General features: G+C 35.7%; 1 protein-coding gene across 1 annotated transcript in view; it reads left to right on the top strand.

Moving 5' to 3' along the window:
- Positions 1-598: 598 nt before the first annotated feature.
- The window catches only part of LOC100748025 (lachesin), a 93426-nt gene continuing 73690 nt past the window's right edge, over positions 599-20334 (top strand). The window contains exon 1 of the mRNA XM_003494127.4: positions 599-1342. Within this exon, the coding sequence (XP_003494175.1) occupies positions 1204-1342 (139 nt within the window). The 5' untranslated portion in view covers positions 599-1203. The remainder of the gene's footprint in view (positions 1343-20334) is intronic.

Genomic DNA, 20334 nt, shown 5'->3' with positions numbered 1-20334 from the left:
TGAAACGAAGAAAGAAACAGAAACTTGAACGGCATGTGTTCGAGAAGAAACGAAGAGCAGGGAACGGTTCCCAGCCGTGGAACTTCTGAAGAAGGAGAAAGCTGAAAACCCGGCAAGGGCGAAAAGCAGAAATATCCACGGTTAGAGACGGAAACGGGGAAAACGAAGGAACGAAGAAACCAAGAAAGAGAAGTCGGTGTAGCGGGGGATAGGAAAGCCCGGAAAAAGCGACAAGGAGAGATGGACTGATAGAGAAAAGGAAGCGCGCAAACGGGGTTGAGGGGCAAGAGACTGGTAACGGGAGTTGAGAGGTGGAGGAGGAGAGATTTGTGAAGGTACGAGAAAGCAGCAGAGGTAGCAGCAGTGGCAGCAGCAGTGCCCGGGCATCAGGGCACAGTTTGGTCGGCGCAGGCGCTAGCCGGTAGACGGTTCCTGGTGCGGGCTGCAGGCGGCAGAGAGTAGGGAAGCGAGGGGGTGTATGTCAGAGGGTGCCCGTAGGAAGTTTATCGGCGGCGAGTGGCGGTGGGTGGAAGTGGTGCCTTTGGAGGAGGGGTTGTAGGTGGACGGTGGAGGTGGAGGTGGAGGTGGAGGCAGGAGCATACTCCGTACACCGAGGATTTCCAGGTAGCAGACAGTCTACGGCCCGGGACAGAGGGACCAGGACCAGCCTCGGGAAGGAGAGCTTGTCGTGGACCCTCTTCCTTATCGATATACGACGAGTGAACGTATCGTTCAGTGTCAGTGTTAACTTTGAATATTTACAAGCTTCACGGTTAACGTCTGTGCAAGAATAATTTATTCGATGACAATTCAATGCGTCTCCATTTATTCTTGAAACATTACCCTCAGTGCTTGCGTTTCTAGACAAATACTATCAGTGTGATTATTAACATTGTAATCCGTGGATCTACGAACATATTACTGGACCCGTGGCCGAGAGAAAAACAAGCCGAGAAGAAGAAAGAACGCGGAGATGAGCGGAGTCGTTCGGCCGGGAACTGCTCGGAGCACGTGCCTCGCACGCAGAAGGCGCTCCGAGCGGCACCAGGTGCGCTAATCGAGGACCGATTTGCGAAACAAAGTGATACGATTAATAGAACGGTTGCATCACGATACGTCTTTGTACTCTCCTATATCTGAGGTTTAGCAGCGTTTCACTGACACGATCTACGATTTTTGTCAAGAAAGAACCGGCAAGCAGGAATGCCAGCAACTCGTGCCGTTAAAGCTTCGAGGACGATCTCGATGATCGCTTCGTTAACGTCTCTTTTGACGTTTATCGGAATCGACGGCATGGGACACGTCAATGGACACAATGTTGATCGTTCTGGCCTTCATCAAGGTAAAAATATTTGCCAACTACTCTTTTCTTTATCTCGCCGGTGTCACGTATCATGTGTACAGGAATATTACATAATTTTCCCTTTCTTTCCAACCTTTACGCGTTAGCCCTTTCTCTGTTATTGTTCTTTGTTGAAGAAAGAAAGCGCGATTGGACGGACAGAGTAAATGGTTTATCGATAAGAAATCGATTATTGCCCCCTTTGCCACGTACGTTGCTCGCTGCGGGTTAATCGATATAGATCGATAATCGTAATGAAACGTTGGTAGTAACGAACGTCGTCGAACTTTCAATTAATCGTTAATCATTCGCGAAACATCGATTTATATGCTATGTGACTCCTCGATGACACGTATAATGTTTCGATAATGTGACGATGGAACTTTGAAACAACGCATAAGTCGATAAGCATGTAAATTTATGTAATAAAACAAGACAAGACAAGGCACAAGAATAAGCACTAAATAGAAATTAACGGCCCAGATACGTCTTCATGGTTAAAAGCGGGTATTTATGTATCGTACGAAAGTTATACATATATATATGTATATATATATACATACCTCAGATCTTCATGACAAAATCAACTAACCCGAATACTTTACACGCAAATGTCAGCAACATTTAATCGTAAACGAACGAGCGAATCACGCAATGTGCTTTTCAAAGTAGCAAATCGTCAACTTTTTATATACAATAGAGAGACTAGTTTAGTAGGAATAGAGCAGTTTCGTTTGCAACAGGAAGTCAACGTACCTACCATATGATTTGTGAATGAGAACGCGCATGGAATGCATACAGTAACGCGTATTGACAAGTGAAAAGCGCGAAAATGAATTTTTGACAGGCCATCGGTAAATGTCTATCGCTACTCAACTAGTTCGACAGTTTTTCGATGGCTTCGTAAGAGAAACCGCGCCAAAAATCCCTATTTATACTTGCATACCTCATGACAAGTACCTTCGATCGACAGGATATCGGCAATTGTTGTTCTACAGGCGTTTCATCAACCTAAACGTTTGTTTAACTATCTGCTACTTTTACACGTTAGACAAGTATCATAATCAGAAATTAATCGGAAATCTCGTGTTCCCTATGTATGATATTGGTAGAAATAATGAGAAAGCAAGAAGAAAGTAAGCAAGATATTATTAATATATTGAATCTTTGCCAACATTGAAGAAAATATTATAAAAGGATCAAGTTTATCTAAGGAAAATCATGATTTCGATATAACGTGTATAACGTAGATGAGAAGGGAGTAAGAGAGAAGTACGAAAAATTTCGTCAGATAGAAAAACACGAAGATCGTGGTTAATTAAGAGCAAACTGAAGCAAGAGGGAAGAAAGGGTAGAAAATTACGAACGGCAAGTGTCGTAATCCACAGTACGTAAAGCGTTCAGCTTAACGAACGATCCAAACTTTCGCTTCTAACACGTAAGGTCAACTTACGCCAAAAAAGATCCAAAATGTACTGCCTGGAGGCGATCGTTCAACCCTTCACCGTTTCGAGCCCACGGGCAAAAAGTCATTTCACAGCCGCTACACTTTTTACCACAGAAACAAGACGTGCCATGTGCCACTGCTTACCGTATTTCCTCAAGTTTTAGCGTCTCCCTCTCCCTCCCTCTTTCTTCTTCCTTTATTTTTGTATCATTCCGTTCTCGCCCTCTTATCCGTTTTGTTTTAAACGTATCCGGTAAGCAACATTCGTTGCATTCTGCCTACGATATGCATTGATATGTTTCAAACAACGTGAAGAGTAACCACGAGTGATTGTTATAACGGTTAACTAAAAATGCTTGCGTTTATAATTAAATTTGTACATTTTATTGAAATCTTTTACGAGATTATCGACTCCACAGAACACACGTTGGGCCTAAAAATATACATTTTCTTTAACTACACTTTTTTACTAAAATTCTTTGAGCCGTTAACATTAAATAATAAAAAATATATCTTTCAGTCTGGATGATTACTGATAGAATAATAATTAAATTGAGGAAGAGGGGGTAATAAGCCTGACAGACCCGGCGTGCGCACTGATGTGACTTTTGTTCACGTGTGCAATCTAGGATTAATCAATAAACAATAACCGAAAATAGAGATACTAAAGGAGAGCGTTATGAATAATTCTCTTTCGAATGAGTGATATTACAGTATATATACTATTATATATATAAATATAATTATATATAATGTTTGGCAAAAGTATAGATATTTTTTTCCTACTCATTCGCATACTCTCATATTTCCCACGTTTAGCATGCACGCGTGCGGAGATGCAGATAATAGAAGTTGGCTTGTCAGGTTGTCAAGAAAACTTTTGTAGAAAATTAAGCTTTATCGTTGCGAAGACGAGTTAAAGTTCTTTAACAAAGTTCTTAGTGACAGTTCAAATTCCCACTAGAAAGATGTGATTGGCCATATCTTCTATTTATTCGATTTCTGAACTTCATAACCTCGTGAGACTTATGTTTGTTTATTTCTCATTCTTTATCTACTTCTCCAATCGGAGAGCTAGATAGGTACAGGTAGATACGTGCATAGCACATATAAGTTGGAACAGATAACTTGAGAATGTTGCCGCTTGAAACGGATGCGGAAAGAGGAATAGCTATAATTATGCATCCAAGAAAATTGCGTCGCTTAATCGCTTTGGAACGAACATTCTTAATATTTTTCCCTTTAATACTTTTTCCTAACTATAATTATTTCCCATTTACATAAATCTCCTTATATATACTGTATATTCCGATTTGTCTGATATATGTTTACCATTACTACACATTAACATATAAAACAAGTAGTTACTATGTAAAAAAACATTTTAAAAATTCATTCAAACATCATATCACGTCATGATTATTGCGTAGAGGAAAAGTAGATCTTCTTTATTATATTAATTATACTTTCAAACAAAATGAGAAAAGAGTGATTGAGCAGATACTCATCGATGTAATATAGCAATCAGGTAACGTGGATAAACTGATGTGGATAAACGTCTGCTCCTATTTTGTTACATCAGAATCTGTTTTTCTATACGAAAAATCGGAAATAGTGATTTAATTATATCAAATTATCGGTAACACCAATTATACCAAACAATTTGTAAAACATTCTTAATAAACAAGCTTCCGAATCACGCATACAGCTAAAACGCACCTGATATAGTCGTTGCACACACAGACAAGCCTCTTTTCATTCACCTTTCGCACAGTTCTGTCCAGATGCACGCGGTATGCATTTTTTCTCTAGTCGCCTCGCCATAGGGTAACTTTCCGCCGTGTTTTTGTACATGTACGTAGTTTGCATATGGGAACAAGTTGTATCGTAAGACGGCGCGCGGTTTACCTTGCTACGTTGCAGAGGCTACTTAGAGTAGCAGCAAGTGTGTATAGGGAAAGGAGCGAAGGGAGAGAATTTAGAAAATAGAAAAGGCGAGAACACACGAAACGCAACTACAGGAAATCGCATGCAATGCGACCTACTTCGTGAAACGGTCGGAATTCGGGATTCGTTATTAAGAAAACTTCGGTGCCAACCGATAGCATGAATTTTCCAGATCTTACGAGTAAACTCCTAAATTGTCGAATTTACTTGTCGCAAGATTAGATACTTGGTACGAAGCTGTGTTTTTCTTTTACGGTACAAATCGCGTGTTTTAGGCATGTACGCGTAAGAGCTGAACATTTGAACGCAGAAGAATTTAACGTGCCAAAGTCTTAAATGCCTTCGATGTACAGCGGTTCATGAAAGTATTCGAAGGCTCGCCAAAGAAAATTTTTATGAACATATAATGTGCATCGTACGAAATTTTCTGTTATTTCGTTAATACCGTAACGAGATACGGCTATCGCGATTACAATAGTACAGTTTGAAAATGTATATGTAAAAATTACGACATGATTAAAATTAAGCCATTTATCGCAAACATACACGCGAAGAAAAATTGCTATACAACATGAATAATAATCTGAAGCATACAATTGGTGCCAAAAGTATCTCACTAAATATCGTGGCTCGTTAATATAAAAAAAAATTGACTGTTCAAATATTTTGATGATGTTCACCAAGTGTGTGCTTCCAACAAATATCTTGCAACTTCTGTATGTATGCATTTGTAGATTCTTTTCAAGTTTTACGGATATAGTCACGATAATCGCGTCTCATTACCAGTATAATGGTACTGGTGCTAATGGAATTTCAAAATGTTTTATGTCTCATATGTATACGTAAAAATTTTCTAATACGAATATCTTCGCGAACCACTATATGTTGCAAGTATAATTTACTGTAATATAGGTTTCTTTTTTTCGTCGTATGTATGTAAATGCTTTTCTTTACTGGTTCTTTCCACAACTTCGCTTTTTTAATATAAATTACGTGCTTTAGTCTTTTAGAAATTTCTGAAATTTCGTTGTTTATTGTTTTATTAAGTTGGAGCGTTTTCTTTTACAATACCGAATCGGTTAGTGAATTGAGGCTGACTACTTAATGAGAAGCTTGATGAAGAAATTTAATATCGCTCGGTATTACAGTTCGCCTACATACAAGGAACCTTGTCCAGGGAATTGCATGTTAAAGATAACGCGCATTCTGTACACTTCGATAGAAACCAGGTTCACTTTATTAATTCTGTCGAGGTAATTTCATTGAACTTCGTGACGAACATACTTTTAAATCCTATTGTCAACGCAATAAGAAACGAATTACTGTAATATTTTCTATATCGCGACAATATGAAATAATTGGAATAATAAGGTGTTGCAGTTTTTAATATGGTAGATTCAAGCCTGAGATGCAATATATCGATATAATTTAATTGAAATTTGTTTACCTTTAATTTAAAATTATTTTACTATTACCAGTTTCAAATGTTCATCACGCATCTAATGTATTTGGCATCTCTCCTATCGCTTTATATTTATAAATATATTTTCGTGTCTACTTTTTAAACATCTATGCTTTTTATATTTTTTCGTTTTCACTTTCCTGCATTTATTTCAATCTCCTATTAAATAATATTATTATGTTTCGCCAAGACGATGTAAATTAGTTACTTATACGTGGAAGTTATTTTACACTTTAGAGGGAGAAGGAAAATTTCCAACAAGCCTCGAGGCTACGAACTTTCCACCTTTGCCAGTGAAACTCTATCCGCTCCCAAATTTACTCCTGGCATTCGAAGCAATTCGCATAATCTCGCACTACCTGACTTTGTTCACCTTTCAAGGCTAAATCTGTGCATAATACGCGAAGTAGAATTACGTACAATTTCTAATATTTCTGTTAAATAATTTCGCTCGAATAATATCATTATGGTATGGATGTATTCTATAATACTATGCTTCTATATTTCCAAATGAAACAATACGTTGTAAGATCATCACGACAATATCTGGAAAAGTGTAACCTGACACGTTATCGTGTTACATCATCCAAATTTTAGAATGCATCTTCGATCGAGCGCATCTTTCAAAAGCAATATACTACTATACTTTTACATTGTTTCGTGAAAGTAAATTATAACGAGAGTAGAGATGTAATACGTATCCAAAATATATGTTTCACAAAATCACGTAGCCAAGATATCATATCGTGAATAGCTACTACACGAAGGCGTTGTAATCGTTATAATCAAACGTTGCGATAGTATAAAATTGGCAGAATGATTGTTTAACATTGTATCGAATAGTGATACGTTGTTTTGTCGACGTATGTGTAAAAGGTATATTGTGTTCGGCGATGTATGTCGAAGGTTGATGGATGTTGAAAATTTGCAGAAAAGACAACGAGGTACGAATATTAATTACTCGAAAAGCATTTAATTACAGAATCGTGGAAAATTGAAGGGAAATTGTGAGAGAAGAAAGGCGTCGAATCGGGCGAACTGTCATGAGCAAATACAGTAGCGCGATAGAGAAGAGCGATGCAGAGAAGGATGATGGAGGGAAGGACAGCGAAATTGACTAGGCATGCATGAGTCATGGTGTTTGTTAGAGCGTTTGCTAGAAGATTTAAGGCTAACATCCATTTAACAGCACTGCATCAGACCGGCGACGTTTAGATGTCCAATTGCTCACGCGTGGATGCTGTTTACCGCACACCTAACATATTGACATCGGACGACATAACTCTATTAATTTTTCGTTATCTGTCACATGGAAGGCAATACGTTACCTGTGAATAACCACATCGTTAGCCACATGTATGAGCAGCATGTAATCATCTTCTGATCGGCAAAACATTTATGCCGAGAATCTCATCTCTGTGCAGACAACGCAGTGTATCGATACTCATTGCTATTATGGATATGTGAACGAATTTATATTTAAACTACATATGATAATGTAAATACGTTGACATCGGTCTGACTTTTATCCCCATTTGTATGCTGTGCTTTTAAGCAGATGAAAGCTTTTTATGCTATATAGGAAATGCTACTTTGCGATCCGAGCTGATTCGAATGTAACACTTAACGATACAAGAACGATTAGATAGGCGACGATAAATTACTTTATGTGATGGCTGATCTGCCTGTGCAATTGAGCGATTTTCCTTGCAACTGGTAACAAATCAAACTTTCGATATTCCTTCCTCAATCGATCGAAAATGTTTACAACTGAAGATATTTTGTTTTTATTTCTTTTTTTTTTTTTTTGTACATTTTTCTACCACCACATACGATTTACGCTAAAGATATGGGCTTTAAAATATAACAATGCTTCGTTAATATCAGCTGAAAAAGGCTCGTTAATAGCGATTCCGTTACGCTCCTCTGTTCACAATTCTCGGAGATAGTTGAAGCGAAGTACCGTTGTTTTTTGAGCTCAACTCTGGTTAGCGAAATAAATACAGTGGCTGAAGCTGGATGGGAGAACAAAGACATCGCGTCTCCTCTGCTGACAACCGACGAACAATGTACTAACATATATATATATATATATGAATTATTTTCTCTCGATAGAACGTGCTGCAACAAATTGTTTAGATTTCCTCGATTAGAACGGGTCTGGGTATAAACACGATCAAACTATTTTGAACTGCATGTTTTTAATTGATGGAGAATACAAATTCTATTATTTCCAATGTAAATGATCACTCTCATGCGTTGTTCACTTTACGCGACGAAATTTCTACTCTCTCGCCTACTTCTATTCGCTTTGTCTATTTTTTGGCCTGAACCAAACTCGAAAAGCTTTAATCGTCAATTCGTTAATGTAAAGCTTACAAAAAGAAGAAAATGAAATTTGATATTAAAGAGAAATGTGTACGAATATAAACAATGAAAGACGAAATACTCAAGAATAAAGGATATAGACAGTTAGGATAAAAGAAATAAAGATATAAATAATACGAGTCGCGTTAAAAGGAAACGGTCAATCTAATATCACGACGAAAGAGAAGTCTCTCAAGATTAAAAATTTGAATACGTAAAATAATATTAAAAGCAAAGAGATGTTGTTTGCTTATAGTTGCCATTGATTTTCTTTAGAAAGGAGTCCATAGCGAGACGAATGTGTATAATCTGTGATTTTACGAAGTTCTGACTGAAAGCGAAATAAAATCCAACCAAAAGATAAATGAAATGAATTCCTGAAACGTAATAGTTGTTACTACCATATGTATATGTCGGGCCGTATTAAATATGTGTTCAATGAAATGAAGTATTACAATAAAGTTTCGTAATGAAGTGTTATAAACCGTTTCATTGGAAGCCATGTCCACAAAGTTTTGCGAGCCAAGAGTCTCGTATAGGAATACGCCCGTTGAATACGCATAGTGCGCGGCATGTATTCTCTTTGAAGTACTGGTGGAATATTCAAAAAGTTCGTAACAAAGAATAGTGTTATAATTTAAATTCAGTGGGTTTAAACGATGATAGGAGAATAAACGTGATTTGAAGAAATTATACTGAGTCAGTGATCAGCCTGCTTAATCGAGACCTATGTACAAAAGCTCAGTTTCATTTTATATCGACTATTTAATATGATAATATTAATTGACGTTTAATGATATTTTGACGAATGAAAATTTGTTTGAGGAAACAGTGTCATATTTTGCAACATTGGAATGCAGCGATTAGAATTTAACGGTAAATCGTAGCCGATGATATTAAAGAAATGGACATAACGTGTGGAAAATTGACGAAACGTAAAAAGTTTCGATTGTTGTTATTAAGAAAACTTAAACGCGCAAACCACCGATATGAATTTCCACGTTTCTCGGGGGAAATGGATCGTTTGCCAAATTTATTTTCGTCGTTCCAAGCACAGCGTGGACTGTGCCACGATCGATCATATTTTTTTTGCCAGTGAAACTGTACGATCGGCAGTGGTAACTGGAACGTTCGTCTATGTTCCAACTGCCGTTGTGTCCAAAGTTGGAAATGATTCATTAGTAATGGTACCGCTGGTACGACCGGTATTGGGAATTCAATGCCTTCGCCGGCAAGTTTTCGATTAAATCAATCGTCATGGAGTTTCGACTCGGTGTTATTTGAATCTTGTCGACGTTTAAATATCCTAAAGTCTCGACTTTCGAGAACTCCTGAGAAACTGAGAATATTTTACCTTGGCGAACAATATAAAAAGATATGAATACACGTTGAATGATAATTAAAGGCTTCAAAGCTCTGCATCATACGTAATTCATATAATGTCATTCTACACGGCACACATCGTTCTGCTAATTGAGGGAATGAATCTTTGGCTGTTGAACAAGAAGTTAACGAATATTAAATATACTTGAACTTGTACATTTTTATCATTATTTTTCGTTGATTTTAGATGAAGAAGCAGAAATTGACTAATACAAGAAAGTGCTAATATTATAAGTGGAAACATTACTACACATACGTACGGTACGGTAGATAACAATTTCTATCCTACGAAATGGTCTTGCACTTTGTCATTAACGATAAGAACTCAAATCTGTCTAACATTTCCATAGGAAATGTTGTACCTGAGAGCGATCCTCCTACCAATAACGCAATATTCTCAAAAAGGGATATACGTACATTAACTTTAATTATAGATCCCCTAAACCAGAATAAATACATGTGTTATCTACTGAATCACTATTTTCGATAGCGATTCTGATAATACGAAAAAGTTTCCAACCTCTGTATCGTTTCTATATAGTTGAAAAAGTTCAGGCGCTAGTCAACCAAATAGTTAAAAAAGTTAAAGCGTTAAATAAGAAATAGTTTTACATAGCCGAAAAAAGGAATGATATTTAGCAGGTTAAAGGAAATATTTCTGAGGGAAAATAAGGGACAATGGGTATAGAGGTTGTAATGTTCAACGTATCTGCATATACGCAACGCAATGTCCAAGCGGAACATATGTATTGTTATAGGATGATAAAGTTTAATTTAAAACACTATGAATCTTCTGTTTACTGTGCCCACCTAAATCCTCCAATACAGAGGATCTCTAAAGAAAAGCTTGTCGTGTTTTTCGTGAGCCTGGGAAATACGTTCCTGACGGACGATGACTTTAACGCTACAAGCGTTGACCAGAGCACAGCAATTACATTTACAAATTCTAAAAGATAGATTAGTCGCAGAAAATACATTGTCTGATAAATTAGTTCGTAGGAAGTCTGTGCTTTAATTTATAGGTTTAACGACTTGACGGCGGAATACGACGCGATAAGAAAACAAATGTAGAGAAAAATGGAAAAAGAAGAAACGCCAGAAAAAACAATTACAAGTGTCGCTTGATTTTTTACTATCTCTTGACAATTATTTTCTTGAATTATTCAAATTACTTTCAACCGAAACGCTAACTTTTTCTCCAATTCTAGAAATGAAACTTTAATAGCACATTATAGTGTTAATTATCTTCTTCCATATACCAAACATTTTACGCGGGTATAAAGAACTGAAATTAGATTTAAATTCGATTTACATTCCAAGAAGTCTCGTGAGAAGCATTTAAGAAAAGCATTTCGATAATACAATGGAAACGTTCATTCGCGCTAATAGGAAGAAGAGAATTAAGTAGATTTTTCGTTGATAGATTTACTTCCGTGATGTTAATCTTCGTACGTTTTAGAAAAAAGAGCAGAACCATTAATGGTAGAATTAATAAAACGGTACAATCAAATTAAATTGACTCTGATTTGATTAAGGATTTACATTAAATTCGTGGCGTGGCCGAGTTATACAATATTTTTACTCGACGTTATTAGATAAAATTAAATTTTTATCTCCCTATTACGTGCGTGTCTCGCTCTTTTTTCTACAACCCAAAATGCTCAAAGTACTGTGGTACTTCAACATTATCATAACTTTTGTACTCTGTTTTATTACTGCACAACCTCATCATCATCAGGCTCTTTGAAGAAAATTAATTGTATGTAGATAGTTTCGAACGACAGGTTTACATTTTTACATATAATTAGGATATCCGTAAAAATCAACTTACACACGCGTATTGTGCTTTTTCGTTAATGGAATTATACTTTTACGACTCCTGTGTTCCTCGATTACTCGTATTTAAACGTTACAGAACATATCGAGAATATGTCAAAGAAAACGAACGTATTTGTCAGCACACGATTTGATAATATCAAGCCGATTGCGATTCGAAGTTGTAAGATCCAAAGTTATAACAAAGTTTGTTAATATTCAGAAAGTTTTTAAAGTCCACAGAAGAAGCCTGGTAAAGTTCTAATTTTAAAGTTCAGCGACAAATTCTTTTCATAAGTCCAGAGAAAATTCTTTTTCTTTCTAACTGTCTCGTCCTTTAGATTTTATTCATTCGTCTTTAGTGGTACTCCTTTGTGTTGAAATTTAACTAAGTCAGGAAATATATCATCAATTTCAGCGAGCTTTTTGAATTTTCAGGAGCATTTCTGATCATTCGGCGCCCTGTATGATCGTTTAACAAGAGAACTTCGGTAACCCGGGAATTTCAGTCTCTTTTTTTAACTTTGCAGATTTGTAGAGGATCTCGATACAAGTATTAGACGAATGATATTTGCTTTCTTTTTTTTTTTAGTATCAAGACGTGTATTTACACGTAAATAATATTTTCCTATAAAATTATGAGAAAGTGGAAAATCGTTCGAGTGAAAGCTAAGCGCGTAAAACTGTGGAGTGAAATTGCTAGAAATTTTAATCCTTAAATTAAATTCTTCTACCATAACTATGTTCATTTGTCGTCAGTCATTCCACGTTCTTTTGTATATTATCTGTCATAAGTCATAAGTAGCGAAATCCAGTTAGTAAAATGGTATAAGTAAACGAAGTAGACGATGGTAGTATGTTAATTACATCGTTGCCAATTTCAATTATAGTTGATACGCCCCCGAATTCTCGAGAAATAGCTTTACACGACGTTATGCTAGATACAATTATGATACAAAGACCGTCAAAGACGATACTCTCACTGAGGATGATCTCGTCTTGCTATTTTAACATTTATATGCATTGCATAAATTCAAATGTTGTTTGAGTGAACGAGACAATTCAACATCCTGTCCTGAATAGACAAATATCCTTGCGAATCAAATTTGTATATGCGAAGAAAGCAGAAACGCCAGCGAGTTGGAGTATAAAATGAAAGCTCCGTAGAGCCTTTCACTTAGCAAGAAAATCGAAATTTTTTTACAACGACGGCGATGCGGTCTATGAATAACGCTGCCTTCTTTTGCTTTTTCCTTTTTGCATAAAATTATTTGGAGAAATCAAATTCTTTTTCAGATCTGAAGAAAAATAAAAATTTACAGATTAGCTTTTAACGGATATTTTTTCCATGGAGAACCGGAAAGTAAAAAGAGAAAGTACCCAATACTTCTATCATTGAGATTCTCAGCAAATATACGAAGTTTACAAAAGAACAGGGATTTTCCAGTTACCATAGTTTCCGTGTATGCTCGATCAACGAACGATGATTAAAAAATTTATTAGTTCATGGATTCCTTTCTTCGTTTAAATGTCAGACGCTGGAAGCTTCGAATGCTATTTAAGTTATCCTACATTTCTGTCGATTTTCAAGCTCCTAAAAATATCAGATGTTTCATTCGCATAATAAATTTGGTGTAATCTGTTACTGTCAAAAGCTCTTTTTACATTATCTCTCGCCATGAATAGTAAAATATTCGAGTAACGGTAGTTTGAATAAAGGTGGTTTCAATATTTACAATACTCATATTTGATGGTGTATTATGTATCGATTACTTTTTCAATGAATTAAAAGTTTCTGATATAATATTCCCTAATAAATAAAGTAGCTTACAGGGTGATTTCATATTAACCTGTTAATCTTTTACTAATTTCGCTGAAAAAATTATTAGTGGAACACTTTGAACTTGCACTAATTACACTGCAATACAATAAAACATTCATCGACATTCAATAAAGATTCAATGCTGCAGCAACTACACAAATGTAAGGAACAAACAGAAATATCTCATTATGAATATTGAATTTGAAGAAGATTAACATATGATATTCTTTATGTCTTAAGAAACCTGTCTACGCTACTTCTTCTATATCAATTGGAAATTACTAAATCAATAATATCAGCTTGTTAAATCAATTCAACATCTGTATATGAAACTGCATATATTCTGATTCTATGCCTTATTTATATTATTGATACTGCATTATCAAACATGTAGAGCTACTTCTCGTGGTACGCTTCCGGAGGTAAATAAAAATGACGATGTGGCTCAACAAACGGAATACTTGAGTAAACAAAGACAAGTCGAAATATGTTAATTTGATTGTACGCGAAGCGATATATGTTTTCTTTTTAACTAAACGTTAAATTGTAACTGAGTTGATACTAGCAAATTTTGCATAATAAATTACCTTTAAACTTATTTGGAGATGTAGAATGCAAATGGAACGTATGACGACTAATTTGAAACCCTAAAACATTTCCAGTTAGAGACTTTGTGCGTTACATGTAATAATTCATATGTTTAATGATACTTATAATAAAACGAAAAATGACTGAATTTCGCGATTGTCACGCGAAGCAATTAATAAAAAGCCAGAAGAATCCGCTAGTTTCGAAATTAGTTCACTTCAGTAATCGCTCGTGTCGTCCAGATCAGCACGTTTCTCTAAATCTGGCAAACAGATCAACTAAAATTAACAGAGAGAACTATCAATATCATTGTATTGTATTTTTTTGAAATATAGCTGTAATCATACCATGCATATTGTATACTTAAATGCACAACATAAATGTTTTACCGACTTGTGAAGTCTTTGGTTTGATTGGAGCATTTTCATACTGAGCAATTAAAGTTATTAATTCGTTTCAAAAAGCGTAGTAGAATAAAGCAGAAATGTTTGATATATTGCCACAATTAAATCATAATTTGAAAAAATGAATTTTATTTACGCTGTTCGACCATACACTCGCGTTCCAGTTACTTAAATAGGAAAATAAGTAATCGCGTAATTTTTTCTTTTTTACCATTTTACAATGCTGCTGTTACATATATCGCTATAAATTGTTTTCAGTTTTCAATAAATGAAGCTAAATATTGGAAATTGTGAAAGAAAATTAATGAATTCGATTATTTAAATGCATACGAAATACATACTGGCGAGAGAACAATGTATGAAGTCTTTATAGTCAAAATTTGTTTATGAAATTCTATGTCGAGGTGCACGTAGAAAAATATGCAGTGGACAAAAGTAATTACGTGCAACGGTAAGCGCACAAAGAGCGTTTTATTTTAGCAGAAGTTATTGTAATTAAGGTTTATAGGGCTGTTCAATTTCCTTCCGATCGATAATGTCAATCCGGAAAGCGGGAGAATTAAAAACAATTGTTATCTTCGTTGCGATAACGATACGGTAGCCTTTGTTATATTTTGTGCAATTTTATTTTTCTATTTACCGTCGTATTTATGATCGTAAGCGATATATTAACCAATACAGTTAAATATTAATTTTGTACGTTTATTTACGACAGAAAGAATTACTTTCTGTATTGTAATAATAACAATACTGTAATCTATACTATGTACACAATGTATCAGTTTTATCTTGGAAACACGAAAATATCTCGAAAACTATGTTTAAAACAAATGTTGTAGGATTTCAAAGGGGACATATGCCGATATTTATTTAACAATATTTTGCAATACTCTTGAAAAGCCCTTATAAAGGTCACGGTTATATTTTTAAATGGGAATTATAACTTTTTTATTCCATATTTTTCTAATCGACGTGAAAACATTTTCAAAACATTACTCGTATTTTTTGTAAAAAAAACTACTATAGAGATATTAATTTTTGAGAAGAATGGAAAATTTCCTTTCCAAACATATAGAAGGACAAACGACTAATCGTTTTGGGAACAGTAGCTAGTACAAACACACGTATAGACACAATCAGCTATTTTCAGTGCCTTACGATGAATTACAAAGTCTGGTCGAGCTACCTGACCGTGGCGTACGTTGGATCACGCCAATGTCAGCAGAATCGCGGTATATCAAGTTTGAGATTCCATATCTCGACAGTGATTTATGCAAAAATACAAGTGAGAAGTGTTTTGAATATATTTCGATGTCGACCACAAGAATAAGGAACAGAAATATGTGTGGTTCCCATTTAATAATACAGGGTGGTTGGTAACTGGTGGTACAAGCGGAAAGGGGGTGATTCTTCTTTTTAATTTTTTTTTTTAATTTTTCCATCGAGATAACGATCTACAGTGAGATCTGTTATAACGTACCGCACGCGTACCGAGCGAAAATTCAAAGTTAATTTTCTCGAAAACAAAGCCTCAAACGAAAAATTTTTATTCTATATTTTCGACTTCTTTTTTCGCGTGGAATCACCCCCTTTCTGCTTGTACCACCAGTTACCAACCATCCTGTATAACCGCGAAGCTTTCCTTTCCACAAACTTTTCAAGGTTATTGCAAGATGAAATAAATATCGGCATATGTCCCCATCGAAATTATACAACATTTGCTGCAAACTTTTTATTATATCATCCATAGTTTTCGAGATACTTAGCGTGCTTCCAGATAAAACGGACACACTGTATGTAGGAAGGATTAATTTTATTGTATTATAAAAAAAGATTTGTATTTGATCTTCGAAATTCGATTGCGTTTCTGCGACCCGGTACAACCGGGAATAGGTGGATTCCTCGCGACGAAATAAATCGAAAACAAAGATTAGCGATTTCTTGTTCGCGGCTTCGTTTCCGAGAAAATCCAGTTTGAACATTTTTTAGGCACTTGCCACAATTTCGATTTATCCGATCGTATTCTACGTTAGTATTTTGACAATATTATAAAGGATACTAATTAATACTACATTTTAGTGAAATCAATGTTTAGTTTAATGAAGAAATTGCTGCAATTATCGTTCATTTTGTCGCGAACGAATTGTTGCTCGTCAAGTCACGAGATCACGAAATTGTTGCCAATGAATTTCGAATTCGCACTTGCCCAAATGCCCTGTATAATCCTTTGACGTACATTACATGTAAAAATTGATTCTTCCCGGTTTTTGTTTAAATTTATGGATAGTCAGTGTGAAGTATGTCAGGAAGAATTTATTATATTCTATTAATCGTTCACGATTTCTATACTCTACGGCATACACAAATTCTTTGATATAATCCCATAAAAAAGATTCAATTTTGCAGCTGAGATCACCGTTCCACCAAGACCAAGCGTAACATCGCTTACTCGATTGTAAATACAGGTACAAGGCAATCTAACAGCATCGCTTATAGTGCAGTTAAAGCGCGACAAGTGCAAAGGAAGCACGCGACCAATTTTCGAGCTTCATTTTCTCAATACCCAAGCTGCGAACAAATAATCGTTATTCTACACTTTCGATTTATTTTTTCACAAGAAATCCACCTACGCTCGGTTGTACTACCCGTACTGGGACATCCTGCTTGCGTATATCGTACACAGTGTACATATAACGTATAATATGTCGAGTGTGTAACGTATTAAACTAACTATACGCCGCCTATTTCAAAAGTAATGAGACTGCTAACTTTATAATTGAGATTGCTAGCGTTGACAAATTATAAGTAAACTATGTATGCAATGCCACGCACGGACCGTATTAGAATATTCAGGTTAAATGCATCTTAATTAGGTTAGATGATACGAGGTAATTATTAAATAACCAACAATATCTTCAACAAGGACGTTATGCGGTTGCTCCATTACCACTTTCGTGCTGGATTATCTCACAACGAATTTTTCTGCGGAAGAAGTTCCAGCGTAGTTCTGGTCTTCTCGCCTCGCTTATTATCTCTCAAGATTAACGAAGTTCGCCACTCTCATACACTTGAAAACATTCGGAAACGTATAACCGATCAATCGAACTCTCCGGAGGATGAATATTTCTAGTTCTGCTTTCAGGAATGATAAAAATATCCACGCCGATGTAGATAGGGACTGATAACTTCGATAATCACCATTTTAATTCTTAAGAAGGTAACTTAGAATATCTCATTTCGTCGTTAATAACAATGTACTTAAGTAAACGTGAGTTCGTTAACAATTAAAGATACGAAGAGTGAATATTCTTGTTACGTAATTACAAATAGATCTTTTTCGTATTTTTTACGAAATTATGGATCGTAAAAAGCTTTCTGTATTATTTTGACGCGATATTCGATTGCGATATATTCATTGAATTTTCTTATCTACAAATAGACATCATTTCGCGTGATTTAGTCAAATACCGTACAATGTAATGAAATAAAATTAGAATCCAGAATAGTTCAAATTTGGTTATATCATTAACGCCCGCTTCTTGATATAATTTTATGCGTGGATATTTATTTATTCACAATGAGCTCTTAGGCTTTCCTCACGGCTAAATTAAACAACAGGAATGTAAATATAAATAAAGTACTATAAATGGAATGTTACTGGCAGATTGCCATCATAAATTATGACTAGGAATATGCGATTACATTATATCTTTCTACATCTACCAGATTATCTTACAGGATTCTATCGAGAATAAACCTAGAAAAGTTAAAATGATCGCGATTGTATCCGTCGACGTTTAAATCGCTTTATACAAATATGTCCGTGTAATGGAATTTGCTAGTAGCGCTTTCGATAACGACGTTTGAAAATCATAATATTCGAGTTAAAGTTTCCACCGGGCGATTTGCTCGATTTCTCGCGCCGAGGATCCAAAATTCATTAACGATGCATAAAGGGATCGCGCACTTATCTATTTCGTCGATCAAAGTGGCTCTTTGATCCCCAGTGCAATTTTTCGATTCTGAAATCCGGTAAGGGCGAGCAAACAGCGATAACCGTGATTGCATAGATTTTCGTTTTGAAGCTCGCTAGTTCCGCTAGGTTGCTACCGGAGAAGCGAGAAAGGGCTTACATTTGGGACGAGATAGAAAAAGAAAGAGAGATAAGAGGTGGAAGGAAGAAGGAAAAAAAATTGGTTCGAGTCTGTTTTGCGCATCGTACAATTTTCTGGTTCGATGTGAGGTCGAACGTGATGTTTCGCCCGGAGTGTTCTCTTTTTCTCTGCCTGTTCTCTCTCGCTCGTCCGATATAACGTTTGGTTGCCTTTTCACGTTCCTTTCCTTTTCGTTTTTCTCTTCTTTATTTCTGTCGTCAAGCATGGCCGTCTGTCGTCCTCCTTCCGCGACTCACAGCCATCGGCATTGTCGCAATTGCAGTACTGACTGATTTGGGTTATGTCGTCTCCGAAATTTTAGCAGCATCTCGTCGTCTCGTGTCGCGTCGAGCCTGCTACTGTCGGCCACCACCGTTTTATTACAGTGTTGGTAACGACGGTATCATCGCGAAACCAATTTCACGAATTTCCGTCGTAGCTTGCGTATACGACACTATAAAACGGTTCCGGCCGAGCAAAATTTTTCTCCCGCTCCGTTGATGCTTCTAACCGCTGTTACCGAAATTCATCTCATTCAAAGCGACGTTTATGAATTTATAGTAGCCATTGGTTTTGCGCGCCTAATTTTAACTCTCACTGTGATTGATGCGCCAGTCTTGTTACTGTTACAGAATCATTCAAATTGCTCGAACATGTTTTGTGAATTACGCGTCACATACACGGTGATAAGAAGATACAGAATGCATCGACCAGGCATTCTCAATTTTCCTATTTTTCTGTATATTTTCAGAATCGATTAGTTTGTTAAAAATTCATTACTCTTCATGAACACGTTCGATCCGCATATATCTGACGTATTAATAAAAAGGACATATTATCTTGTCTTCAAAATATAAAATGGATTACGCAATCCAGCGGAAAGTTAATAGGAATTGCATAAATATAAAACATATGGAGAGATTAATTTATCCAATATGGATCCTAAAAATGTTTATTTATTGGTAAAAGTAAGACAATAGGAAAGTAAAAAGTATTTTATTGGCAGAAATAAAAGTGTTCGATAATGTCAATGTAAACGGAGCAAACAATTTTTTACTTAGTATTTATATCGTCTGATATCTTGCTGCTCCGTGTATGACAGCCTTAACGCATTGTGACATTGACGTTACAAGATTTCTGCGATTTATTGAAAGTTCTTCCGCGATATTATAATTTTATCGCTTCTCGAAGCTTGTTTTTATTTTCTGGCTTCTTCTCGTTAATTAATTTCGTTCCCATGTTCTATCGGATTTGAGTCAAGCTGATCATCTCATTCTCGTAATACCACAACAAAATAGGGGAAGATTTCGATCAAACTCGGTTATATTTTAGAAGTAGACATATATATCTTCTTGGAACAGGGAAGAAAGAAAATTTGACATGATATAAATTAAATAGCAACAAAATAACACAAGCTTTTATTTATTTAAAAAAAGGAAGAGAAAAAGTTTGACCGACGGAATTTAGAGTTATCGAATTTGATCGATCAGTGTTTACAAGTTTAACAATAGGATTATGTAGAAAAGAAATATATCGAAGAATATACTCGTATTATTCGCTACGGACATTTGTTCCATCAAAATTGAATTGTCAATATTTAAAT

This window comes from Bombus impatiens, unplaced genomic scaffold (assembly GCF_000188095.3).
Source record: "Bombus impatiens unplaced genomic scaffold, BIMP_2.2 scf_1553, whole genome shotgun sequence".
Taxonomy (NCBI): domain Eukaryota; kingdom Metazoa; phylum Arthropoda; class Insecta; order Hymenoptera; family Apidae; genus Bombus; species Bombus impatiens.
Note: the sequence above shows the minus strand (reverse complement) of the source record. Positions and strands in the feature narration are given on the sequence as shown.